At 34.7% G+C, this 25,972-nt stretch overlaps 1 protein-coding gene across 1 annotated transcript in view; it reads left to right on the top strand.

Annotated features, from left to right (window-relative positions):
• The first annotated feature begins 552 nt into the window (after positions 1 to 552).
• LOC106099368 (voltage-dependent calcium channel subunit alpha-2/delta-3) overlaps positions 553 to 25,972 on the top strand; it is a 32,865-nt gene continuing 7,445 nt past the window's right edge. The window contains exons 1-9 of the mRNA XM_013277898.1: positions 553 to 628; positions 6,903 to 7,013; positions 17,566 to 17,794; positions 19,832 to 19,963; positions 21,028 to 21,305; positions 24,281 to 24,394; positions 24,608 to 24,803; positions 25,104 to 25,240; positions 25,631 to 25,711. Coding sequence (XP_013133352.1) covers positions 611 to 628; positions 6,903 to 7,013; positions 17,566 to 17,794; positions 19,832 to 19,963; positions 21,028 to 21,305; positions 24,281 to 24,394; positions 24,608 to 24,803; positions 25,104 to 25,240; positions 25,631 to 25,711 — 1,296 coding nt within the window. The 5' untranslated portion in view covers positions 553 to 610. The remainder of the gene's footprint in view (positions 629 to 6,902; positions 7,014 to 17,565; positions 17,795 to 19,831; positions 19,964 to 21,027; positions 21,306 to 24,280; positions 24,395 to 24,607; positions 24,804 to 25,103; positions 25,241 to 25,630; positions 25,712 to 25,972) is intronic.

Here is a 25,972-nt window from a genome sequence, read left to right as displayed (position 1 = left end):
TTATTTAATCATTTTTGTGTGCTGGCTAAACCAAATTCCTATCAATTCTTAATAATGTTTTGATGTTTATGGTCCTTCAAGTCGGATAGATGTTTAAATCCCGTTTTCTAACAATGTTAGTCCTTAGGGTATAAAATGTTTCCCTTTACAATGGATTCGGGTCTAGCTGCACGAGTATATCAATTTAATTACGAACCCGTTCGGTAATAAAATGATTTTTTTTATTATGAGTATCTAAAATGATCGAAGGATGAATTTTAGTAAAAATACGACATATATTCTGTGAAATAATGAATATTTACAAGTATTAAAGTGTTATGATTAAGTAAATTTTGATAATCATCATCAACAGATCATTATATGTCCCCACTGAGGGGCTCGGAGTCTACCCTAAGTAAGGGGTGACCAGGGTATAGTCAACTACGCTGGCCAAGTACGGGTGGGTTGACTTCTCACATATCTTTGAATTTCTTCACCGATATGTGGTTGCATCGTGATGTTTTCCTTCAACGTACTTTGATAATGATTAAAAATTATTTGTTACAGAGTCAAGAATTGGGCTTTAAAATTCGGCGTGGACTTATGGGAGTTCGGCAGACATTTCACAAAGATGAACCAAATACAGAATGTAAGTAACGATATATTTTATATCGAAATTACGATAAGTAGGATATAGTAGCCTTAGTTTAGAGCAACCGGCGCTTTCGTTGGATGGATACGATATAAAAACGCACAGAGAGTTGCTCCCTTTCATCCTCCCGCGACCTAATTCCGAAGGGGAGTTGTCCCTCCCTCTTCCCCCCACCCCCTACCCCCTACACTGACTCGTATCAAATGTACGCGGGACTTACCATACCCTGTACACACCAATAGGATAATTAACAGCCTTTATTGCGGTTGTCGTGTTCATAATTTAGTACATGATTATAGGATTGCGAAAGAACAGAAATAATCTAAGTCAACATTAATATTTGAATTGAATAAATTTGGAAGAAGATCATTACGAAGATATGCGAGATTTAGCTTACTTGAAGTTTCTATTAAAGGAAGAAATCATAAATTTATATAAACCACTTATTACATATACCATTCAATGAAAAAAAATAATCAATATGTTTTAACATTTCTAAATTATGATATTACTTATTTTAGTATACAAATATTACTTTTTAGAAGCAACTGTGTATGCGTCAAGTAAATATTCATGTATTCTCAAGTAAAACTCTGAGCGTTATACAAAACTTTTCCAAGTTCTACTAAATACCATATTTTGTAGTAATAATTTAAATAACATGTAAATAGAGAAAATTCTTACATATGTATATTGTCTATGTAAATAGCTAAGTATGTACATTTTGCTTATTTCAATTTAAGTACGTATTCACTTTTGGTTTATAAAAAATATTCAATAATCATACTTCATATTATTACAAATGCAAAAGTTCAGATAGATGGATGGATGGATATTTGTTAGAGTTAGTAGCCTCAACGGTTGAATGGATTTCGATAAAATTAGGTATAGATGTAGAGGATAGTCTGGGAGAAGACATAACACACTTTGTGTTTTTATATTCCACGCGGACGGAGTCGCGGGCGAAAGCTAGTAGTGATACACACATTAACCGATATAGTTTGATTGTTCGGGGTTAAACATTTTAGACAGGTTTGACCTTCGTAAGTCTACATAATGCACTACCTGGTAAACAACTGCAGTATTATGTAATGAACGAAAGTGTTGTACCATTGTTCTGTTGCTCAAATACTTTTATTGAACACATAATCTATATCTAAAGATATATTCAAATAAAATTTTTATAACATTTAATATTTGTTTTTACGAGTATCATTATGTGATTAAAATCAAATCTTGTAAACATTTTCTTCAATAAAATGCTTTTAATGTGGAATTATATTTTAACTGTTACTCATGTAGTTCTTTGTTTTGACTATACTGCTGATCTATACATATAAAAAAATTGGAGTGTCTGTTTATAATATCAAAATAACAATTCCAGATTTCGGGAAGACGATGTATTTGCGTTGCTGATAACGAAAATCGCTTTTAATTTTTTTTTGTCTGTCTGTCTGTCGGTCTGACTGTTGCAAGCCGCGTTTGTTCCGGGCAACCTTCGAAACGGCTGGGCAGATTTCGACCGGACTTTCACTGAAGGGTAGCTGACATAGACGGGCATGTTATATGCTTCTTTTTTATCCTAACATTGCGTGGACTAAGTCGCGGGCCACAGCTAGTACATAATACGAATTTATTAATGTTATCCAAAGTTAGTTTATTGTAAGATACCGTAATATGTTCTACGTCGAAATATTTATATCGAACGTGTGTAAATAACTCGAGCTGTTTCCTCGACATTTTAAGAATCGCAACAACCCTTTGAGTCAGGGGTAGATAATCCTTTTTTCTAAGTCAATATATGAATGTCGTTTGTAATAAATATTTTTGTTTGTCAAAGAAAATATTGCTTTTACAAATGTGTATAAATTTATGTTTTCTGCTATATGTATTTATTTATACTAATGTGTATTTAAGTAAATTCTAAAATTATAATTTCATTTAAATGGTTGTATTTACGTTCTAAATAAATGCATTAACTATTTCTTGCCTCAATTCTAAGCACCGACTCAAATTAAATACTTATTCGCAAAACTACGTATAAAATAAAATAAATACTGTTTTACAAAACTAATTGCGTTTAACGCGTTATTATTTTGTAACATAAAAACGTTTGCAGCACGAAAAATATTTAATAAGTTATAGCGACGAAGTTAACGTAAGCCGTTTTCGAGCTAACATTCGTTATTTTAATTAATGTAAGATGGCGGCGGAGAGCGCCATCTCGCGGCGTGCGGCGGATTAGCGAGCGCAGATTAACCAATGTAAAAACAGAATAATGGAAAAATAAGCTTCCTTCATACTTCGAAATTAATATTGACTATGAATATAAGAATAAATCAAATTAATGTCATATATTGAAGTGACAGAACTATGTAGTAATGTACATATTTCTGTCACTTCAAATGTAAAAAAATTAGAGGTCGAACTCTAATTTTTTTTATTAAAATGGCTTTGTCCATAGACGTTTTTCTAACGTCTCAACGGACTAACGTAATCGATTTTTTTTAACATAACAATATAAGAGAAATAAATAGTATTATTTCTGCGAGTTACAAAGTAAATATATTCAAATGTACTTGATCTTTAGTTCGGAATACATAATATGCAGGGTGGCGGAACAGGGGTGCTACGCTACCCTTTATTTAATATCAACGCGTAAGAAATGTCGACTAGACGTTTTTGTGAATTTACTTCGGTATTGGAAATTCATTGTATTGACATTGCTGATTATTAGATTGGGGATAATCGGATTACGGCGTTTTTACTAAGAAATTTATGAACGTTATTTTGAAATTAAATTTTAACTTAAAATAGTGCATGTTAAAAATGTAAGTAAAGTTACTGGCGATAAGAGGACAACTCTCTATGACTTAAATTTAATTATATTCTTCACATATTAAAAAAATAATAATCAAATTTTACACATTCTTAAACCACTAAATAGACTTTGATGCAATTTTATAAATGTCCTATCGAATCGATGCTTCTGGTCTAAAAAAAAAAATATAGGTACACGTGATGCTTTTGTCTTATAATTTCATATGATTTTGTGTGTTTAGAGTGCAAATGTTGGTTTATTCGAGAAATACTTGTCGTGCATCAGTTGGCAGCAAGCTCGGCTCTCGAGCGAGTGTTCGAGGTCAACTCTACAAATTGACCTCGGCCTCTGCTAAGATGTTGAGAATACCTTTTGAGGTAAAAATATAAATTTCAATTTAAAGCACAGTAAGATGGGCACAGAAATAGCACAAACATATAACTAACGTAAGTTGTAGCAATGAGATTTTATTGGCAGACTGGCAGTTCACATAAAAATTAAAAAAAATTAAACTTAAGATCAATTTTTTTTATTTATAAAGTTGGTCATGATATATCAAAACATCAGCCTTGTTCCACTTGAGCACAAAGACTGTGACCTAAACCGTTGAAGCCTTGAGAACAGAAGAGAATGAAATTGGGTTAAACTGTATCGGGGCGGGCTTGTAGCGCCGCGACGCGCGTCCGGCCGCGGACAATGCAAACAGACTTTAAGCCGTCATTTTGAAACTCTTGGACCTTGAAAGGTGTTAATTAACTTATTTATCGGTCTTTACTATTTGTTTTATATTGACACTTAAAAATTGTATTTAGGAAGCTTATTAATTAAACATTTTAAGAATTGAGTCTTAACAACCACCTCTAAAAACAATGTTAGTCCATTTATAGGGTAGAAATGATTACAAGCTATAGCTAGTTCACGAGAATTATATCAATATGAATTTAATTCCTTAAGTTTAATAGTAACTATAGTCGATCAATTTGGAATTCGTAGCCGGTTCGCTGACTTCACAAACTTCCATCGGCCGTCACTCTTAATACGCCCCATTTAATTAATCTACGCAAAATATTTAAAACTCTAGAACTACGCTTTCTCCGACAGTTATTGTAATAACTGTGAAATGATTCGAAAGGTAGAAGTGAAAAGAGCTTTCAAAGGGAATTAATGAATTAGTGATTACTAGTTAACTTTAAGTAGCTTAACTTAACACAAAGGGAAAGCTTTTTCCTGTCTATTTATATGTACCTTGTTCTTGGTATAGCATAAAGCTTCCTAAACAGTAAACAAGTGTTACGTGTTATTTTTTTTGCCGACGTATCAGTCATTCTGATACAATAACTCGGGGTTATTAGTTTTTAAATAAACAGTTATTTAGCTATTTCTAATCAAGCAACGTCATCGTGGAACGTTCGAGCATCGTAGTGGAACTGGAGGCTAATACAGTGAATGCTGCGTCACTAAAGCTTCTAGATGATAGGTGGAAATGTAGGGTAAGGGTATAATTATTTGTTTACAATATCATGGTGGCTATGTTTTTGGTAACAAGATTAAAACGAATGTAGAAAATAACCTAATTTAAAAATAAATAAAAATGCTGCTTGAATTGGATCGTTTAAATATGTTTTTGCTATTCGAAATCCAATCTTATTCCGCAAAAAGGTTCAATAGGTTGCATTACTAAAAGACATTTATTTGATGTAATTAAATTGATACGGAGCAAACGTTATGCCAATATAAATGTATTAGGTCGTAGTGTATCGGAGGAGGGCGAGTCTCCTTTCTACCCTTTTCCGTAAATGTTTTTTGCGGGCAAATGGAATTTCCTTGTGATCACGCACTACGGCGGGCTGGGACGGGCGCGGGCTCGGGGAATTCCGTCCGGCAAAGGAAAACTACCAACTACTTGTCATATATAAATCAAATTATCTATTTTCGTGTTAATTAAAAACAATAAGCATTTTTATCGTTAATATTAACAGTTATCATCGATATAAAAAAAAAACAACCGTTGAACAACATTAGTTAAACACATAAATGTACAAAAAAGGTTTAATTTTAATGCCTCATGCCACACAACGATGTTGTTCGATCTACATGCATAATGATAAAATTAAGTAATATAATCAAAACACAATGTTTAATCATAAAGCGCGAGTGTAGTGTTGACATACAAAGCGGTTTAAATTAACTGGCTTAATTGAATTTAGATTCGTAGCTGGGCGGCGGCGCGTGCCCCTCGCCACGGCACGCCGCGTCCCGGCTTGCGGCCTGCGGCTGCGGGACGGTGTTATGCAATCATCGCTATCCGTGTCCAACTGATACCTTTTTTAATTGAAATATCACTGTCCCATACGAACAATTCTGCCAATAATACAAACTGCTAGAGCAGAAAATTTCCATTTTTGCAAAAAGACATTGGACTATAAGAAAAATATTATTAGGGCTTCCTTAAGCAATGTTTTAGTAATTCTCGTTTGGAATATTATTTTATTTAACTATATAGAAGGATACGCATAGAAGCGTATAGAATACTAAACAAGGTACCTAATCATTTTTGCAATGTAACCGACCAATGAGGAATTGTCAAGGCCGTAAAACCACAATAAGGGGTTACAAACCAAAATTCAATAACAAAGGTCCCCGAAGCTAGCTCCGAATACAAAATTATTTTCCTGCCAGTGTACGTTGAATTCGGTGCGGTTACGTTCCATTTTTAAATTTGACAAGCGTCTGGCGCGCCCGCTTTCCCGCGCCGCCATTTTGGGACCAAACAAGTTTCCAACTAACGGTGTCACGAGGATAGCATAGGATCGATACGACAGCCACTAAACTAGTATATTAGAAGTAGTATGAAGTAAATAACATTACGAACATTTCCTAATACAAATTTTCTACAAAACTACGGCCGATGTATGTAGGAATGTAATATTTTTTCCATATTTAATGCTGTTATTCTTCACACAATTGTAGTTTGACGAATTAGCCTATAACACTGACATAAAATCGTTGCTTAATAATGAAAACTTGCAACAGTTATAACATGTAGAAAAGTCACCCTTGAAATTGGTGAAGTATCCAGCTATATTGCAATTTGTAAATAACATTTAGAAGACGATGATCATAAAAAGACAAAAAATAGGACAGCTATTGATAGAGACATCAGTCCCACATCAAATATACATATCCCGTGGCTCACTGCACGTTACACCGGTGCGATTCACAATTAAAGCTATTTTTGCGAATTATGCGCGCTTCATGTTGCCAGTTATCTTATTTCATGTTAGCCTGAAATTATTATAATGACTTTTATTGATTTTATATCTAGAAACGGGAAAATAAACGCTTTCAAAAATTCTACAATTCATACTATCTCCCTACTTTAAGGGTCATGATAATACTTATTTCATCTGTAAAAGCCTATCCTGAATGTCAAATTGTAATGTTATGCAGAAATACCACGAGTCCAACGTGGAGGTGGTGCGCAAAGATGGGCTACTGCTGGTACGCGAGCTGGCCGCTGAGGTCAAGAACCATTTGGACTTCAAGATTAACGCTGTAATGGTAAGTAAAAATTGTCCGAGTTTTTATTAATCAAACTTAAAAATATTCTAAAGATGAGAATATCTATTTATACACGTCTAAAAGAAGGCGACAACAGGTCAACTAGTAGTCAACAGTGCCCTCGTCCGGCGCGGGGCAACACTCGCCACGAGTGTCTCGGCTCCAATGCGACATGACAAAATGAATAAAATTACTAACCACTTTCCACTGAAACACCTTGATAAACACAGTGTCATCTCGCTTACTCTTTTGAAAAATAAAACAAGGATAAAATTGTAACGTCTTGTTGCTTATTCCATTTAAAATGTCTCGTTCATTGTATGAATATCTTTTTATTCCAATTCAATGAATAATCTACTTAGGTAAAGTATAAACGTCTCTTGACTATAAATTGGGGACTTGAAATCCCTCGCGCATCGGTTCATTGGATTGTTAACATAATTTCACACTCCTTGAGGAAATTGTTTTAAATATCGTTTAGTTTCATTTCGAATAAATAATTTCCATCAGAAATAAGATTTAAAAAAGTGACTAATTTAAACTATTAAAGGACTAATGCAAAGAGAAATTACACACTTACAATCTCTTGCTACCACTGTGAAGATTCCTAAAAAATATGTAACTACATATTTCAATATATCAAACAGCTAAATTAAATTTAAACACCCGTGCAATACATAATGTATTTCAATATCTACTCGCATGTTTTGATCATTGAATTTTGCAAAACTTTCGCTTTAAGTCAGATTGCATTACCATAGATCGCAATGGCCAACTAACATCGATAGTGCCCGCCACGCCCTCTATCGTCTGTCGGTGCTCATATTGGAAATACTTGTGATTCTCACAACTAAGGCGACTGCCACCCGCTCCAACTTACAATTCGATGCAGACTTCACAATTTCCTTGAAAATAACTCTTTGTTAAACTTCAATCGGATATCGAATCAGATATTTTCTTATTTCACTCTTATTCCATTGGTATAAGAGTTGGTTTAGCTTAACTATCGATATTTCATGGAATTATATTGATGGCGCTCAGTCGAAATCTTTTAGATTGGCACTAGTAACTTATAAAAACCTAAGATTATAAAATTTACAGTAAAATGTAAATTATGAATAAAAATTTAGATCGATATGTATATTTACAAAGTCTGTTAAGGCTGTATTTATTAAGTGCTTTAGTAACACGTTTGGTGTTCAAGTCAATGCCAATTTGATCGTCAGGATTCATGTGGTAGTAAGTGTGAAAGGCAACTCGTAGCATACTCCATGGGAGGCACGTAATTATTCTATCGAAGCAACCTCCCGAATGCCATTTGCGGTTTTTGTTCGAACTCCGACATTCCCCTTTCCTATATAAAAGTTCTTTTGTGTTCGATTCGCTCTTCGCCCTCTCTAATGAAGGCCTGTAGGATTCAATTAACCGGAGAGATTGGAATGTTTCGCGATTTGTACTCCGCTACGTAATTCCATCAGCGCGCCTCCATTCGATGCTTTACCTTTTACAAAGTATTGGAAATGAAGAGCGAATGTTGAGAGCTGCCAAAATTCGCTTGCAATCATATTTATTCACTTCACTTAGGTTAAGGACTGTAACTAAATTAATCTAAATGAACCATTCATCATCATCATTATCCACTTGCCCTTATCCCTTACGGAGGGTCGGCACAGTATGTGCTGCTGTTCCATACATCTCTATCAGCCGTCATATCTGAATCCACTCCTTTCTTAAGCAAATCTTCTTTCACACAATCTATCCATACTTTTTTCGGTCTTCCTCTTCCTTTGTAGCCATCCACATTCAATCTCAACACTTTCTGGTTTATGTCCCCATCATTTCGTCGCATAACATGTCTATACCACGCTAACCTTTTGCTTCTCAATTTCTCCACCACTGGCGCTACTTTCAAACTTCCTCTAATGTACACATTCTTAACTTTATCCAATCTTGTCACACCACACATCCATCTTAACATACGCATCTCAGCCACATGCAATCTCCTTTCATCCGCAACTGTGGTGGCCCAGCATGAAATGCACCATTCAAAAGTAAAAAATATTTTTCTTATTTGTCATTATTAATTTTGTAACGTTTAAAAATATAACTAAACCGTAGAAAGTAAGTTAAATCACATTATTTTTAATATAATTGTGTATTTCTTTTTTAGTAGTTTTGTTTGTATTTCACAAACAGGATATTACATCCAGTGCAAACCGAAATATCCCTGTAGCGGAATTAATTTTGTACAAAAATGCGCACGTTGTTTGCATACGGCGCATGTTACATCGCGTATTTTAAAGCAAAAAAGATTTCTTCAGTGTTCGTTTTGATCTTAAAATGTTACAGTAAATATAACATTACAGTTTATTTCATCCATCAGTGTAGTGCTAAATAGTGAATGAAAATGAATATTGAATTTGCGTGATAATTGACATCTCCAATAGCTATAAGCGAAGTCATACACTTATTCTTTTTATTTTACTTTTATTAGGTTACAGCAGTAAATAAGATTGTCCTTAACGAAATAAGTATGTCTACATCGTGAACAATTTTATTGTTTCATTCACTATCGATCCCTGTCACTAAATGAAGTAAATAAACATTAAATTAACTTTAACACTTACTAACAATTTAAGGTACATATTTGTGACTGGAGGAATATTCAAGCTTGTTAGTGTAATGCGTAAAATAGCGTGTATCAAAGCTTATTTCCTTTATGTGGGAGCATACCTTAAATTCCTTTGTGTGACTGCAAGAACTTGTAACAAAATTCATGTGAAATTAGCCGCCGAGCTACGTTGTGCGGGTAGAGGTGTGGGGTGGAGGGAGTCGCGCCAATTGAGCTATAAATCATAATGTTATAATAGATAGCTGAGACGATATGAGCACCTCCAACGCCTTCAATATCACCTCTAACAATTTCAAATTATATTAACTTTGAAACACATCTTTGCACAGATATAAAGTTTAAATATTAAATTCTCGCTTACAAAATAAGTAGAGGCCGATCGACATTATGTCATCGACTATAATTAGTTAAGTAAATATGATCACTTTTTGCATATACGTATATAAATATAAAGTGTATACTTTACTCCCAAATAGGATTGACGACAGACAGGTGGCCAGCTATAAAATTTAAATCAAAACAAATCAAACATTTTTCAACCTTGTGGGCCAACCCCACATGAGTAGAATAAGACCATGGCGATGATAAATTATAAATGCAGCTTTTTGATATATCTAATTTTCTAAAATAAAATAGTAATATATGTACTCTACAAAAAATGATATAGTAAGATGTACAGGTGTTTTTTTGTTGTTGTTGCCATCGCTGCCAAGGTTATATCAACGGTGCAAACACACATTTAGTTGACCGACGGTTCGGATAGTCAAATTGGACCTCTCATTACATATCATATGTTTGGGTATTTTTTTTAATATTTAACGAGTTACCCGAATTTAATCATCCCGAAATTGCTTAATATACATATTGTGGGATGCCGCATTAAATAGGTCCAATTAACGCGAACGGAAACAACCAAATGTAGTTTTGAATATAAAATGGTATCGTTTGGTTCGTTCCACACATTTATAACAGTTACGTTTATGTTAAACAAATATATATTCTATTTTCTAATGCCTTATGTTTTCATTTCTTATCTAAGTTTCCAAATAGTTACGACTTGGGGGCCTTCAAGAAAAGAGCCTACTCCTCCCTTAATGGCCGGCAGCGCATCTGCAATTCCCTTGTCGTTGCGTTTATGGGCGTCGGATCAAGTAATATCAAGCGATCCGCTGCACGTTTGCCCGCTTTTTCTATCAGAAAAATCTAAGTAGCTTTGAATTTAGTAGAAATATACGATTTGATAAGTGTTAAGAACATAAAATGATTAAGAATATCTTCTATATTCTTAATAAAAACACGGGTTGCCAGCGCAAACTTGTCACGTTTAGTCATACAATATAAAAATTTAACTCCGGAAAGTCATACAAATATTTGAACAAATACGATTGCTAATTAGTCACGAGGCACTGTTCTTTGTTAAAATCGAATTAAGATGTTTCCTCCAATAGTAATTTTACTTGGCACATTACAAAAACGTCTTATAGCTTTTTCTGCCCAGTGAAATATTTAAGTTTGACACATCATGTCCACCTATTTAGACGCATTTTTAATGTAATGAAGAAAACCTGACATTTATATGTATTTCTCAAATTGAAATCATTCATATTTATACACATCTAGACTTCTATGCTCTATACTAATAATTGTGTTTTTGTAATTTTGTATGTATTAAAATAACTCAAAAAGTACTGAGCCGATTTTAAAAATTCTTTCATCATTGAAAACGCAATTTATCTGTGATATGTGTTTTTTTTAAGTTCTCACGGACGATGCCAGCAACAGCTAATATGATATGTCAAAAAACAATGCAATGCTAATGTACTTCCCTACTTAAACATAAATAAGTCGACAAAAACTCCGTAATAAACCTGTCGCATCGTTTGTACATAATAAACGTCAGTCGAGGCGCACATTTTACTTGACGCGTCGTAATGCGATGATTACACGAAGTGTGAGTGACGTGTTTGCGTAACACAAAAGCCTTTGACGGCAAACTTTACGACAAGAACAACAATCTAAACGTCAGGAGAGTGCCGTGGGATATACAGCCTGAGGTGACGTAGGTTTGTTGAACCTCCGCTGAGTGCAAGGCGCACCGCCAAATTCCAAAGGCCCGCCGCAAGGGGGAGACCTCTGACAAGGGGTGGGGAGCGTGCACTCGCTCTATCCTAATGTTGCCATCAGCAAATTGCGAAACAACAGCTGCTACTGACAACTATTTTCTGATGTTATTTACATTATTGGATTGTAATCATTGTTCGACCTAAGTAGAAAAAATCATGTACTAAAGAGGTATAATTTTACTCACTTGATTTCTACTTTTTCCGTGTATGAAATAAAAAAAAAACATTTTGTCACACTGCGATATTAACATGCATTGTACAACAGCTTTCATTTGATTATTTTTTGGCAGACATGTTGTAAACGTTCGTATGAAATTGATACTCGAATAAAAAACGGCAACGACACTTGGCAGCGAATATATATTTCAATAGGTATTGTACAAGTTTGAAAGAGGACGAACATTTTATAGGTGGTATTGAACCCGAGTGAGGCGGGGGTACATTATATGAGACCACTTCATCTTTAATACCTCAAAGGCGATGCGCTTTTCATCGCGTCTAGGCGATGATAAGCGGCGTTTAAATTCACTCTGAGTAAACATCTGGGGGCCGGAGTAATATCTGTCGGGGCGTGTGAAGAGGGGGTTATTAAATATCGTCCCGCGGGCTTAGTGCACCGTGACCCATATCCCGTCGTTGCACTCGCCTCGAGCTCTGCCAGTGGACTTTATTGATTCGTAGTCTTGAGACGCCTCCGTCCCTTTCTCTCCAGTGGCTGGATACGAGACGCAGCGCATCCCGCAGGCCACTCACTCAATATTCCTAAGGCGGGCCGGAGCGGGAGCCTGCAGTACCACGCTTAGGTAACACGAGATTTCATAAAGAAAATCTATCGATACTTTAATAACTATTTTTATTATTTTCCGACAGTCAGGATACTGTAGGTTGGAGAAAACATGTAATCAGAAATTATAAAACATTATATAAAAAATACTTTATTATATTGTAGAGTACATGCCACTCTATTTTGTGGTATGTTTCTTAACAAGTAAATAAAATGCAAAGTTAATGTACATGACATCCATAGTAATAAAATGAATGTAAAAAAAGATACGTTCTTACGATGTTATAAATTATAACGTGATATTTGAAAAAGATTATGTCTACGAGATATTTGAGAAGCGACGATTGTGTAGACAGCGCGCAGTCGAGGGAAGCCCTTCGGAGCCCGTAGCTCGTAGCGTGCGTAGCGCGTAGGCGGACTGTCTACACAAAGCGGGCGGGGCGATGACCGCTATTCTTACTATATTTTACTACAAGATTTTTACCTTGAACGAGATAAAGAAATGAAATTATGTAACATTATTAGAAAAGACGTAAATGTTAGACAGGCGTTATTTATAGTCTCTTAGTAGATCATTACATTCTAACGATCTAAAGTAGAGATTAAAAGATCATTTGAATTTATTTTTTTACTAAATTAATTGGTCGATATAAAGAAAAATGCATTAATTAATTAAGAATATTTTCCTTTAAAATAGTTCAAAGCTTTTTACTTAAATGAACAAAAAGTACGTATATTCTCAGCGTAGTTTAATTAGTATGTCTGTAGTAGCTAAGCTCTACGACAAAGTGTCACTGTAAACATCCACGAGAGTGATAATAAATTGTCTTCAGTAACAATCCTTTGAAACGAACTTTCCTTTTACGAATGATAAAAGCTATTCCAAGCTCTTTAGCGCTTGTTATTTTCTTTTAAGTTCCAAGATACATTTGTTACGATGTTCGTGAGATAGAATAAAAGAAAAAATTAAAAAATCTCCTCCAAGTATTTGTTAGCGGAACAAAGTCGATGAACCATGGGGAGTTCGCGCAATGCAATGAACGCGGAGTTCCCAGCTGGCACTATTCCACTAATACGATTTCAATTACAATCTGCACCGGACAGAGTTGCGGCGCCGCGTTATGTATCCGCCATTGTGAAATACTAGCGAAAATATTATATCGCACGGACGAAATCACAATATAGCGGAGAATTCAATTTATTCGCAAGGATAGAATGCGATACGAGCAAAATTTAATTTGCTACAATACGTATGTGATTGGTTATTTTTATATCTCTGCTTTTTATTACTGAATTTTAAGATGTTATCTACTCTATTACTTTATCTAGAAGGGAAATAATACTGTATACTATACTAATTTTACGATATTCTGAGAACTCTTATTTTCTAGGTGTTTCTTCTTGGGCTGATCGACCCACGAATTAATCGATCTCTGGGATTTTTTTACCGTTTTGCTGATTTAATCCATACGATTAATCGACTCAACGAGAAACACTCTAGTTTTAAATAAACATAAGAAATCGGTTATTTGATCATGAATTTTTGATAAAAAAAAAAACAAAATAAGTTCATAGTAAATATAAAAATTTAAATTATAAACACAAATTCAAATATAATCCTACAATATATCGTTGCACATAATCTGTATGCATAGTGCTAAGAGATTTCATTGAAATTTAAGGAAATTTAGCGTAATATGGCGAGGTATGCGTGACAGGGAGGGGGCAGACCGCATGTTCATCGGGACGCTCATATTGCATTATGTCACACCCACCCTCAGTTAGCCACCCCCTCTCCCGGCGACCGCAACCCCCTACGTAAACATTGAACTCCTCCTAACAGAGACGTCTCTCGGAATACTTGCTCGCAACTGTGCAAGAAGTGCATCATGTGGAGACGAACTATTGTGTATCTAACATATTGATATTATTAAATTTATAACAAGCTTGCTTAATAAGTTTTCATAAAAACACTTTACGTAAAAAGTTAAAGTAACTATATATTTTTTTTACTTAACACGTTTAGTGCGTTATAGGAAGTTTTTCGTTTTCAGCGTTTACTTAGGTTGATTAACTTCATTCCCATATACAAACAAAAGGGATAACTGAATTCTTGACGTTAGGATAAGTATAGCGTTCATGCACATGTGTTAAAATTTTTATTATTACTTTTATGATGGAATTTAGATGACCAAGCGGCATGACTTTTCAACAACCACATAAGTAAAATATGCGCAAAATTACTGCAGGATTAAACATGGTTTTATAACAAGAGGTGAAAGAAAAATGAATGTGCAATAACCAACAAAAGCTTTGTATTATTGAAGAATCTTTATCGGCTAGTCGGTGAGACGTCTTATTATAATATCTACGTAGCATTGCTACAAAACGGCGGTATCATAATAAGTTGCCAACAAGGCCTCAGCCGAAAGCGCTCTGAGCTTAGCTCTACAATAAAGTTGAAAAATCGAGGGGATTGCTCCGCTACGGGCGTCGCGCAGGAAAAAAAACGACGCCAACATTTCGCACTTAATGAAACTGTAGCTGAAATAAAATAAAAGAATTGCGTATTTACGGAGTAGCACTAAGTATTGTTTCAAGAACACAGAGCTTTTCATCGCGGCTCTTAATGGGGGCATTAAAATGTTTGTAAAGGTGCCCTCTCACAAGTTAACTAATAAATGTCCATTCTACGTCACTGCATTCAATGATTAATTTAATTTAAAAACATATTATAAAAACATGTTTATGATTTATCGATATTATCATTCTTTATGATTTTCATCGTGTTTGATAAAAAGAGTTGAAAGCAGTAATAGCTGAGCACAGAAGACAAGTTTTAATTACTTCCTGCGTACTTTACCGAGCTTGTTCCTACGGGAACATTTCGTAGAGCGCAACTAAAAACTCTCATTTATAAACTGTGTTTTCAGTATCTTTTTACGAAGTTTCGAGCTAACTACATTAATCCTGTTAGAAAAGATAACTTAATATTCACTTTATAAAAAAAAAAACAAATTAAACTGAAATCAAAATAGGTGATGTTACTTGACCGAGGTGCTACGTTACTTCTACAAGATTAGCTACAAGCGTAGCTGTTACTGGTTAGTTTGCGTGTGTGAGCGTAGCAAACTCGGCTTGATTGCCCGCCATCGCCGTGAACTCGACGTGTTACCAGCTAGGGCAATATTAAAGCAATTACTTCGTCACTTGGGACACGTTCTAATTATGTACAAGTTGTTTACTTAAATGCTCTATGATTTAGTTGTAGTTTTTTGTTACGGTTAACGTTAAGTTTATCGATTTGATTATGACTTGTTTTAGTATAATAGAGAAAAAAATGTAGTAAGTTAATGAAGTGGACATAATTTAATTATTTTTTTGTGTCTGGTATTTATATAATAGGACCGAAAAGTTATAATCAACTTTTATTTGTTTATAATAATTTGTTTTATATAGTAACAGTCTTTTATTTATATGCTTTATATTAACAGTTGAAAATGAATTAAATAGCGCGTTTCCCGCGCATTTAATTCGATTAATATGAGAATTAATGGACAGTGAGTTGATATTATAATATTTTGACCATAAAGTGTTAATGGTAAATATTTTAAGGTATATTTATTGAATATATACTTCATTTGTAAATAACATGTTTTACAAATTGCCCTTAACTATACCAAGTCGAGTGGTAATCAAGGTAGCTTTATGGTAATGACTTTTGATATTAGCATGGTAATAACTTCGCACTGAAACTAGCTATGATATTTTTCACACAGTAAGTAACAGTCATTATTAAAAATTAATGTAGACTTACATAATATTACTACACGCATCACAATATAGTAAAACAAAGTCGCTTCCCACTTTCTGTCTGTCCTTATGTATGCTTAGATCTTCAAAAATATTCAACAGATTTTGATGCAGTTTGCAGAATGCAGATCGCAGAAAAGTGATGGTCTTTTAAATAGTGGTTGGTGGTTTAAATATGTGAATATTACAGGCATAATTTATTATATAAATATTTCCAATGTAATGTGCAATTTTTTTGTATTAGAATTGAATCCGTGCGAAGCTGGGGAGAGTCATTAACCAAACCATAGACTAAATTTATTCTGTCAGATCAGTTTTTGAGTCAGTAACAAACTAGTAATAATATAGCATAATATTAGTATAGATAGTAATATGGTAGGAACGCTAACCGAATCGACCCGAACGGTATTTGCGGTAAATTCCGATCTATTCAGTTCGGTGGTAAATGTGTGTAATTATGTCATGCTTAATTAAATATCAGACAATATTCAGTAACAGGAAAAATAATTCTATTACTCTATTATTCCATAGAGACTTTCATTCAATTTTGTGTTTTTTTCCAATTCAGTATTAAGAGTGGCCGCACACCTTTGACTAAACAATCGCACAGTTTCGCATCCCATTCAACTGTTTAGTTACACAACTAAAAAAGTAGTAGTGTGCGCACCTCTACATAAGCTCATAGGAAATAAAGCGAGACTAAACAGTTATGCGATAGTTTAGTTTCAGATGTGCACAGTCTAAATATCTTATTAATTTCAAGATTAAATGTCTTTAGAACCAAATACACTAATCTATACTATTATAATAAAGCATAAACACACACTTCTTTGTGGCCTGAGATGTCAGCAATTACAGCATATTTTTGAATAATCCTTTTTTTAATATAAAGCCATACACTTACGATACGCTTTAGGCTATATATTACATTTTCACTCTATTAAAATTAGGGGTAAATAAATTGGACATTAAATTGGATAATAATTGGACGAGCTGCCAACCTCGAGGAAGCATAGTTGCAATGGTTTGTCATGATGTCATGTAATTTTGACATTTACAATTGATCATATGACAAATGTAAAAAAAAAATCAAAATTACATCCGGATAAAGCCGCACGGGAACAGCTAGTTATCTAATATGTGAGAAAGAAATAACGGAATTGATGATGCAGATTTATTAATTTAGAATTTTATTTACAGCGTATAATGGACTCAGCAGAAGCGGCTGCATTATCTCCAGGCAGCAGTTCCACCGACGGCAGCCCAGGGTCGTATTTCGACGCTCGCTGGCTGAACGTGCACGCTGACGACGGCACGCTGGCCGCCCGCGCACGTCGCCTTGTCCTCTCCCCCAGCCGACACTTTGATCATATTGCTGTCAACACCACGTATAGCGCTGTACTAATGCCTCCTTACATCAATACTGAAGGTAGAGTGATTTGATTCTTATTACTTCGACTTTTAAGTGTTAACCTCTACTTCATAAACAACTCGCGTTTCGTCCAAGTGAAATGAAAAAAAATAATAAAAAAAAATAGCCTATGCTACTCTCTGATAACTTAGTTTTATTGATGAAAGAATTTTTGAAATCGACCCAGTAGTTTTTGGGTTATTTTAATACAAATTACAAATCTTTCCTAATTGTAATATTAGAATAGATTCAGAATTAAAACGATATTTAGTGAGCTCATTATAGTTATTAAAAGCCAGATAAGATCAGGAAGATGACGACAACCTCAATAGTGATACAAACAGTCAATAAAGGAAGACATAGCCCAATCATTTATTAGTCAGAAATTGATAGTAATCTATCTATTTTAAGTCGTACTGACCTTATATAATAAACATTTGTGAATTGCATTGATATAAAAGTAAAACATTTCGAAGCGGATTACACGGCGGGCTTCAATCTGTCTCATAAAATATTTATTTAGGAGAATCGGAAATAGAGTCCGCGGAAGTACACCGCAGCTCGCAACCGTGCATCATGTACTACATAAGGCTATATACGAGAAACAATGTTTTACAGTACATTAGGTCTACTGCAATCATACGTTAATGAGTTAAAAGGTCCATATTGTTTTTATGCACGTATAAAATATTATTCCAAAGTATAGTAACCACACGTTAATGTCAGCTTTCCATTAACAAGTACATACAAAAGGCAACTTTTAACTCTGATAACTTTTAATGTAACGTGACGTGACATCGTGTGACAGCCAGAGAAGCCTGTATATTGTGACATTGTTAACACATTAAGAGTGTGTGCACACCTCAGCTAAAAGTAAACTATCGCATAACTTTTTACTCTCGCTTTGATTCCTATGACCATATATGGAGATGCCCACACTACTCGATTTGAGTGTGAAACAATTGAATGGGCTGCGAAACAATCGACAACAGCATAGCAGTTGTGAGATATTTCAGTCAATGGTGTGCGCCGGCTCTATGACGTCAGCTAGTGTAGATTGAAACTTGGTTGAATTTATTATAAGGTTACAGGTTATATACATTAACCTCAGTATCCGAAAAATAGTTCTCAAAATAATAACAAATGTATCATATTAAAAAATTCAATATTAAAGTATAAAGCATACTCATTTCATTAACTTTCAAGTCACCGCCGGAACGTTAAAAATGGAAGAAACACAAGAGAGCAATAGACAATTATTTAGTTGGGTTCCGTGGCGCTTGTCGCGAAACTACTCCGTGACATGACTAAGTGTTTAGCCATAAGTAATGACTATTCTAGTTTCATTTCCTAGCTGCGCAAAAAAAAACTTGTCATGTAAATTGTTACTCTTAACAAATGTCAGAGAAATTACAATAAAGTAACATCATTTATTAACTTTTTTGTGTTTTTTTTTTAAATAAGATTAAAAAATACCATGTAAAATCTAAATCTTAACAGAATTTACAAACTTCGAAATTAAATAGTACAATTGCGGACCTATTTTTATTAGAAAGCTTAAATTAAATTTATTTCTAAAGCACGAGCAGCCGTGTTTTGTAGATGAAAATTTCCCGCCATTTTATAAAATTTCCTACCTCGACTACAGTGGTGCAGTAAGTGGAATACGATCGTGGTAAATGTTCGACGGATTTTACCAATCACTTTTTTATGGCTTAAAGAAAATCCCACTTAAAAAATATTATCGCCAAAACAACTGCTGCTGTTTTTACAACGAGTTTAAATTTTAACTCGCATTTAAAAAAAACAGGTTATTTCTAGAATTCACCGAAACTTGTACATTTTCTACAGAATTCATACATGGTCAGTTATTTCACTTTAACAAATTGACACACCTTACTGAATGCTTTCAACGCAAAACCTGAATTTTAGCTTCAAATACTCTGTGTAGTAACGGTTTGACCGATTTTCAACATTTCTGAAACTACGGAAACATTTTTTGTACACTACGTCACATTATAAATTCAACTAGATAATAAAAGCTTGTTTTCATAGATGCGGAGGTACAGAACCAGATATCGTGGTCGGAGCATTTAGATCCATTATTCGTTAACAACTACGAGATCGATCCCACACTCTCGTGGCAGTACTATGCTTCGTCTTCAGGCTTTATGAGGAGATATCCAGGTAAATATTCTAATTGACACAATAAATCAAAATCTATACTTGATAGTAAGCAATATGAGTAAAAGACAACTAATAAAGTACAAACTATATTACTGTAATTATTCTATCTTTTTTATGCTATTTATTTTCATATTTCAATGCCTGTCTTTGTTTATATGAACGTGAAAAATCATCCATAACTTTATTACTTAATAAAACGTTATTTGTTCGCGATCTATTTTGGTTAAGGTATAAGTTTCGTTTAAGGCATAACACTCTCGACCCGGTTTTAAAAATGGCGACAGTTTAAAAGAAGTATATACCTAGGGGTCGCAGAAAACCCCGCAGCCCCTCCCCCGCTGCCCCGTCGTCGGTGCGAACTCTACAGAACTATGCAACCTCGCCTCCGGCACTTCCTATTCTCAAGATTTCTTCGAAAGTGCTTCTAAAATTCACTACGATTTATAACACAGACTTGTTGTAACTTGAACGCTATTCACTTTTATATTGGACAAAGGATTTAGAACTACATTTTATACCTATTAAACTTCAACAAATAGGTTTATTGAGTTAGTCACATAAATTTCTAAAATAGTTCACATCTGTATCATAGTAAATACATTTGACATTGGTAGAGCCCGCTTTACCATTTTAGCACAAAAAGCCGACCCGGCTCGCCCGGTGAAATACCACGACTACACAAAAGACAGGCGTGAAGTGGAAGCAATTTCGCGTTTCGTCTGATGAGTATGGTGCAGGAGGCCCAATTTTAGTCCCTTTCCCGTTCCACCTTATTCTTATAAAAAAGAATTGGATGGGAAAGTGGATTTGACGGCGGAGGAGACGCATAGGAAGGGGAAATATCCTCATTATGTGCGTCTCCTCCTCCGTCGATTTAGGGTACGCATATGCAATTGCGGATGTCTTTCGGCAGCGGTCGCTTCGCCATTTTGGCGGATTTAGGTGGACGCTTGCTCGTTTGCCAACTTATTACATAAAAAAAATACTTAAAAAAGTCTTTTTAACCTAATTAAGGACTTCGATTTTGATTTTATCATTCTTCATATGTTCTTTGTTTTTTTTAGCAATGTCATGGCCACCTGAAGACGGTTACTCACACCATGCGAGAGACTTCTACGACTTCAGGTCATCAAACTGGTTCGTGGAGGCGGCTACATCACCTAAAGACCTGGTCATCCTTATGGACGACTCGGATGACCTCGGCTCGTCTTACCAGCGCCTTGCCAAGGCGACTGTGTCTGCACTTTTGGATACACTGGGCCCAAATGATTTCGTCAACGTATATAGATACAGCGATACCGTATCTGAGATACATCAGTGTTATACGAAGATATTAGCACAGGTATGTAATTAAAACAAGGCTTAAGGGGTTGTGGGAGAGACAATTTGCGTTTTTTGGGTAGATAGACGGATCACCCGCTCGTGCCGTGTCTAATCGCGTCGGCCCTCTTCGGCCATGTCCTTATTATGGACGCCGCGCTGCCAGATTCTGATTTTGATTTTTAAAAATCAAAGTTTGTTTACCAGCCAGTTACCATGCTTTATTACGTTATAAAATATTAACATCGTCCATCATTGAAACAACAATCTTAATTTAAACATTATAAAGTTCAAAATACAGTTTATTTCGCTGATATATTTTTTATCGTAATCGCATTAACATGAAGGCCAACAAACAAGTTATTTAAAATTTGTTGTTATTTTAAATTGCGGTCAACATAATGTGTTTTTCGTGCGAGCGGCACACATCGTATTGAATTAAAACAGTTGTGGCAAACACTATTTTAATGGAAAACAACAAAATAATATAGTATACAGTATGACTCTTCCGAATAAAGCATATTTATTATTTTATTTTGAAAAACAATTAGTTCCGTAAAAAATCATAACAATTATAGAATTTATTGCACTATCTAGACACGAAATAGCGTTTAAGGCTTGTTATGATATCGTTTTGAAACTATGTTTTTTGAAATCTCACCCCTTTTCATACTATAAAGAATTTTCTTTTAAATCGTTCCCAGAATGGGGCAAATGCATGTATTGCGTGCGGCGGTACGCATTACGATACCCATCTGTCCTCGGTGTATCGCGGCCTAATGGAATCAATCAAACCTGCTTTAATTCCTACCTCCATTAGATTTTAACAAAATATAACAATAGATCAATATAGTTTATTGCTATGTCTAGTTATTATAGATAACCAACATAATGTTATGTATGCTATTGCTCGTGACTTCGTCTACATGACAATATAAAATGTAAAAACAAAAATGTAGTATTTCTAATGGTGAAGGAATTTTTGAAATCGGTCCAGTAGTTTTTGAGTTATTTCAATACAAAAATACCTATTTTTCTTTTTTATAATATTAGTGTAGTCTAAACAAAGCAATTGAAAATGCAATTATTTAACTTAAAAGGCTGAAGATGTTTACTATTAAGTAAAAAAAAAATACGACGCATAATGCTAATCGCCAACAAGGTAATTGGGGTTTACTCAGCGAGTAATTTTCAGGCGCATCGTAATTTACGAACAGAGATAAACTAAGATTAACATTTACGTTAATAAATGTACAAAGCTCTGTAAATTTATTTTATATTTATCTTTACATTGGTTGCTCTAAGAGAATATATGTAAAGACAATTGTGATATTCAGTTTGCAAGTCCTGCACAACGTATAAGATATTATCTCCTTAACTAACAAGTTGTAACACGCGACAGGTTGAGTTGTGTTCGCTGTTTATCACGTAACTTCATATCTACGCTGTGCACTTACTATGTTGTCTTCATTAGTAAGTTTCTTAAACGGTAGTTTATCTTTTTCATCGATTTTCAATGTAAACCAAGCTTAAAGAATCATCATCATCAACTTGCTCTTACCCCTACAGAGGGTCGGCACAGTATGTGCTGCTTCCATACATTTCTATCAGCCATCACATCTGAATCCATTGACTTCTTTCTCCGGTCTTCCTCTACCTTTGTAGCACATTCAATATAACACTTTAGAGACTACGCTTATGTTACAGCTGGTGGGGAAGGTGTTAAACTAGCTAATTACTTTACCTAAATGATATTACAAGTGGAAACGTACCGAGATGGGCAGGAGGCGCTGGGCTGTACGCACTTCGGCTAATATACGGCAAGGCAATTACCCCTCGGCAAACATTCCACGCGATATAATATTCTGTGTTAATGAAACTTTACTATATTTAAGATTTAGTACATTTCTGCGTTTGTTACAATTAACAGTTTGTATAAAAAGCTAATTTTATTAATCTACAATAAATAGTTACACAGTTTATTAAATTAACTGACGTCATCTTCATATTACGATTATGTTGTTATACAAGTGTTTAGATCTTGGAAACCGACGGAATAACATGCTATAGTTGACATATATGTAGAAATAAATAAAGACAGAAACACAAAATATTTCTATTTGTAGACAATAGTGAAACTTCTACATTTAGGAGCTCACGTTAGCGTATAAATTTTCAGTGTGAAATTTCCGTTTGAATCAAACTTTCACGTCTTTGAAATGTGGCTTTGGAGAATGTGCGGATAGTGAGCGGCAGTGGCCCTTGACCCTGCTGTGGCAAAGGTCAGGTGAGAAGTGGCCGGTCCTCGTGTTCCCACGCGAACAAAACCACACTCAAAAGCCTCTCTTCACTAACATCACTAAATAAAACTTTGTACAGTTTAAATTTAGATTTAGCTCTAAAAAAGATTTTTCTTAGTTACGTGTATTTTTATATTACCAAAGAAACTAATTGGTTCTTACTGGATTAGTTTACTTTAATAAAGACTAGCTGTTCCCGTGCGACTTCATCCGCATGGAATTATGTAAATTTTATATGATTGTTTACGTTTGTCAAATTGTCAAAAGCAAATGTCAAAATGTCATGACATGACAAACCTTAGCAATTTTGCTTTCTTGATGTTGGTAGCAACTTATGGTCTCTGTCCCACATTAGGGTTTTTATCCAAAATATTCACCCGCTAAGTTTAACGGCGTGAAAATATATAGCCTAGAGCGTGACGTAAGTGTAGGGCTTTTTTAAAAAAAAAATATTCAAAAATATGCTGTGATTGCTGAAATCTTAGGCAACAAAGAAGTGTGTGTTTACGATTTATTATAATAGTATAGATTCTGTTTCTTTACTTTATTTACCAAAATGTATTCAATCGTTAAGCTCTTTGAAGAACTTTATAGTTTCCTTATGCTTTTAAATTGTTGTGAAATGAAAACATATAACTATTTAACATAATTTAATGTTATTTTAATTACATTATAAGATAACCTTATTTTGTTCAAGGCCGTACCTGAAACGTTACGTGAACTGAAAACCGCACTGTGGGCGGCGGAGCCGGCGGGCGGCGCGGCCAACTTGACTGGCGCCCTCACCACCGCCTTTGAGATACTACATAGGGTAATTATACAATGCAATTGTAATAACACACTCTTTTAGTTCTTTTCTCATAGTAAATCTACACTAAATGTTTTTCTGAATTCTGTAAATGCGACAGTAAATGAAGATACGAGTACGTTAAAAAGAAACTCGGTTATGAATACCAGTGAAACTATGCGTAAGCTTTCGTGTGTAGCTTGCATAAGATGTTAATAGTACATTCCTTTCTCGTAGTACAACCGCACAGGTCAAGGCTGCCAATGCAACCAGGCGATCGCAGTGATAGGGGCGGGTGGTGGCGCTGGCGGGGTGAAGGGCGTGTTCCGCGTCTGGAACTGGCCTCACATGCCTGTTAGGATATTCACGTACCGCGTCGCTGGAGACGCGGCCTCCGGACATACTATGAAGGACATGGCCTGCACTAATAAAGGTACGACTCTATTAAATATCACATTTACTTTATATTGGGTGTTAAACTACACAAAGTAATTAAGACTATTCAGTTTTTTTTAAATTTTGACTAATAATTATTAAGTAACCATTTAATAATTCTGGTTGCGATTGTGAGAGGAGGTTTAATCTCAGACGGGAGCCAAATACAGTACGTGTAAAGCTTTACTCAATATTCAGCTATTAAAACCCAAATTATTAATAAATGTTATTCGCAAATCTAAACATAAGAAAGAGGTCTTAATTACTTAGAATATAGTAACAATTTTGTGTTCATTAGGATTCCACGTGACTATAAACGAGCATTCAGAGATAAGGCAGAAGGTGCTGCACTTCGTGGAGGTACTCGCGCGGCCGCTAGTCATGTATCAGTCCATACACCCTGTGCACTGGAGCCCTGTGTACGTCGGCGGAAGGGTATGCATAGGAAATATATCATAACATACAAGTCGTGTACAATAACATGGTAGGTACACAAGTAAAACTCATGTCTTTATGTCCCATCATTGCGACATAATCTGCACTAAATGTTTTAAGTGTCTTTGGCAGACCTAAGGATATTCATAAATTAAAGTTAGTAGGGATTAAAAACTGTGAATAACTTAACACAAGATGTTTTTAAGATGTCACTTATTTCTTTTAAACATAGTTACAAAGTAACATTTTAATAATGTTTTTATTTCTTGCATACTGGTAATTCTCAGTGAGCCATGTGCTTGTAATATGTCTTTAATTAAATTATTTTACATGAAACTTTGTATTTTTTGCACTGTTTTGTTACTTAAATATTTTTATTAACGTTAACAGAGTAGCAGCTTAGCTGACGATGGGATGGGTCAGTTGATGACGTCAGTCACTGTACCAATCTTCGACAGAAGGAATCATACTGTAAGTAGCTCATATCTAAATCTATTTATTATCTTACCGTTCGTAACTACATTAAAAATACTGTTATTTTATTGTAATCTAAAGAGTTACGATTTGATTTTTCTCATACTAACTTTTACACGACTTCATACGCTCGGAATTTAAAAGAAAATTACTATTATTTGTAACCTATATGTTCTTGCTATTCTATGTTTAACTTACATCTATGCTAAAGTTCCGTTAAATCGTTTTGAAGATACTTAGTAACAAACATCCATCCAT

Source organism: Papilio polytes, unplaced genomic scaffold (assembly GCF_000836215.1).
Source record: "Papilio polytes unplaced genomic scaffold, Ppol_1.0 DF824135.1, whole genome shotgun sequence".
NCBI classification, from domain to species: Eukaryota; Metazoa; Arthropoda; class Insecta; order Lepidoptera; family Papilionidae; genus Papilio; species Papilio polytes.
The sequence above is the reverse complement of the archived record's forward strand: the minus strand, read 5'-3'. Positions and strand labels throughout refer to the sequence as shown.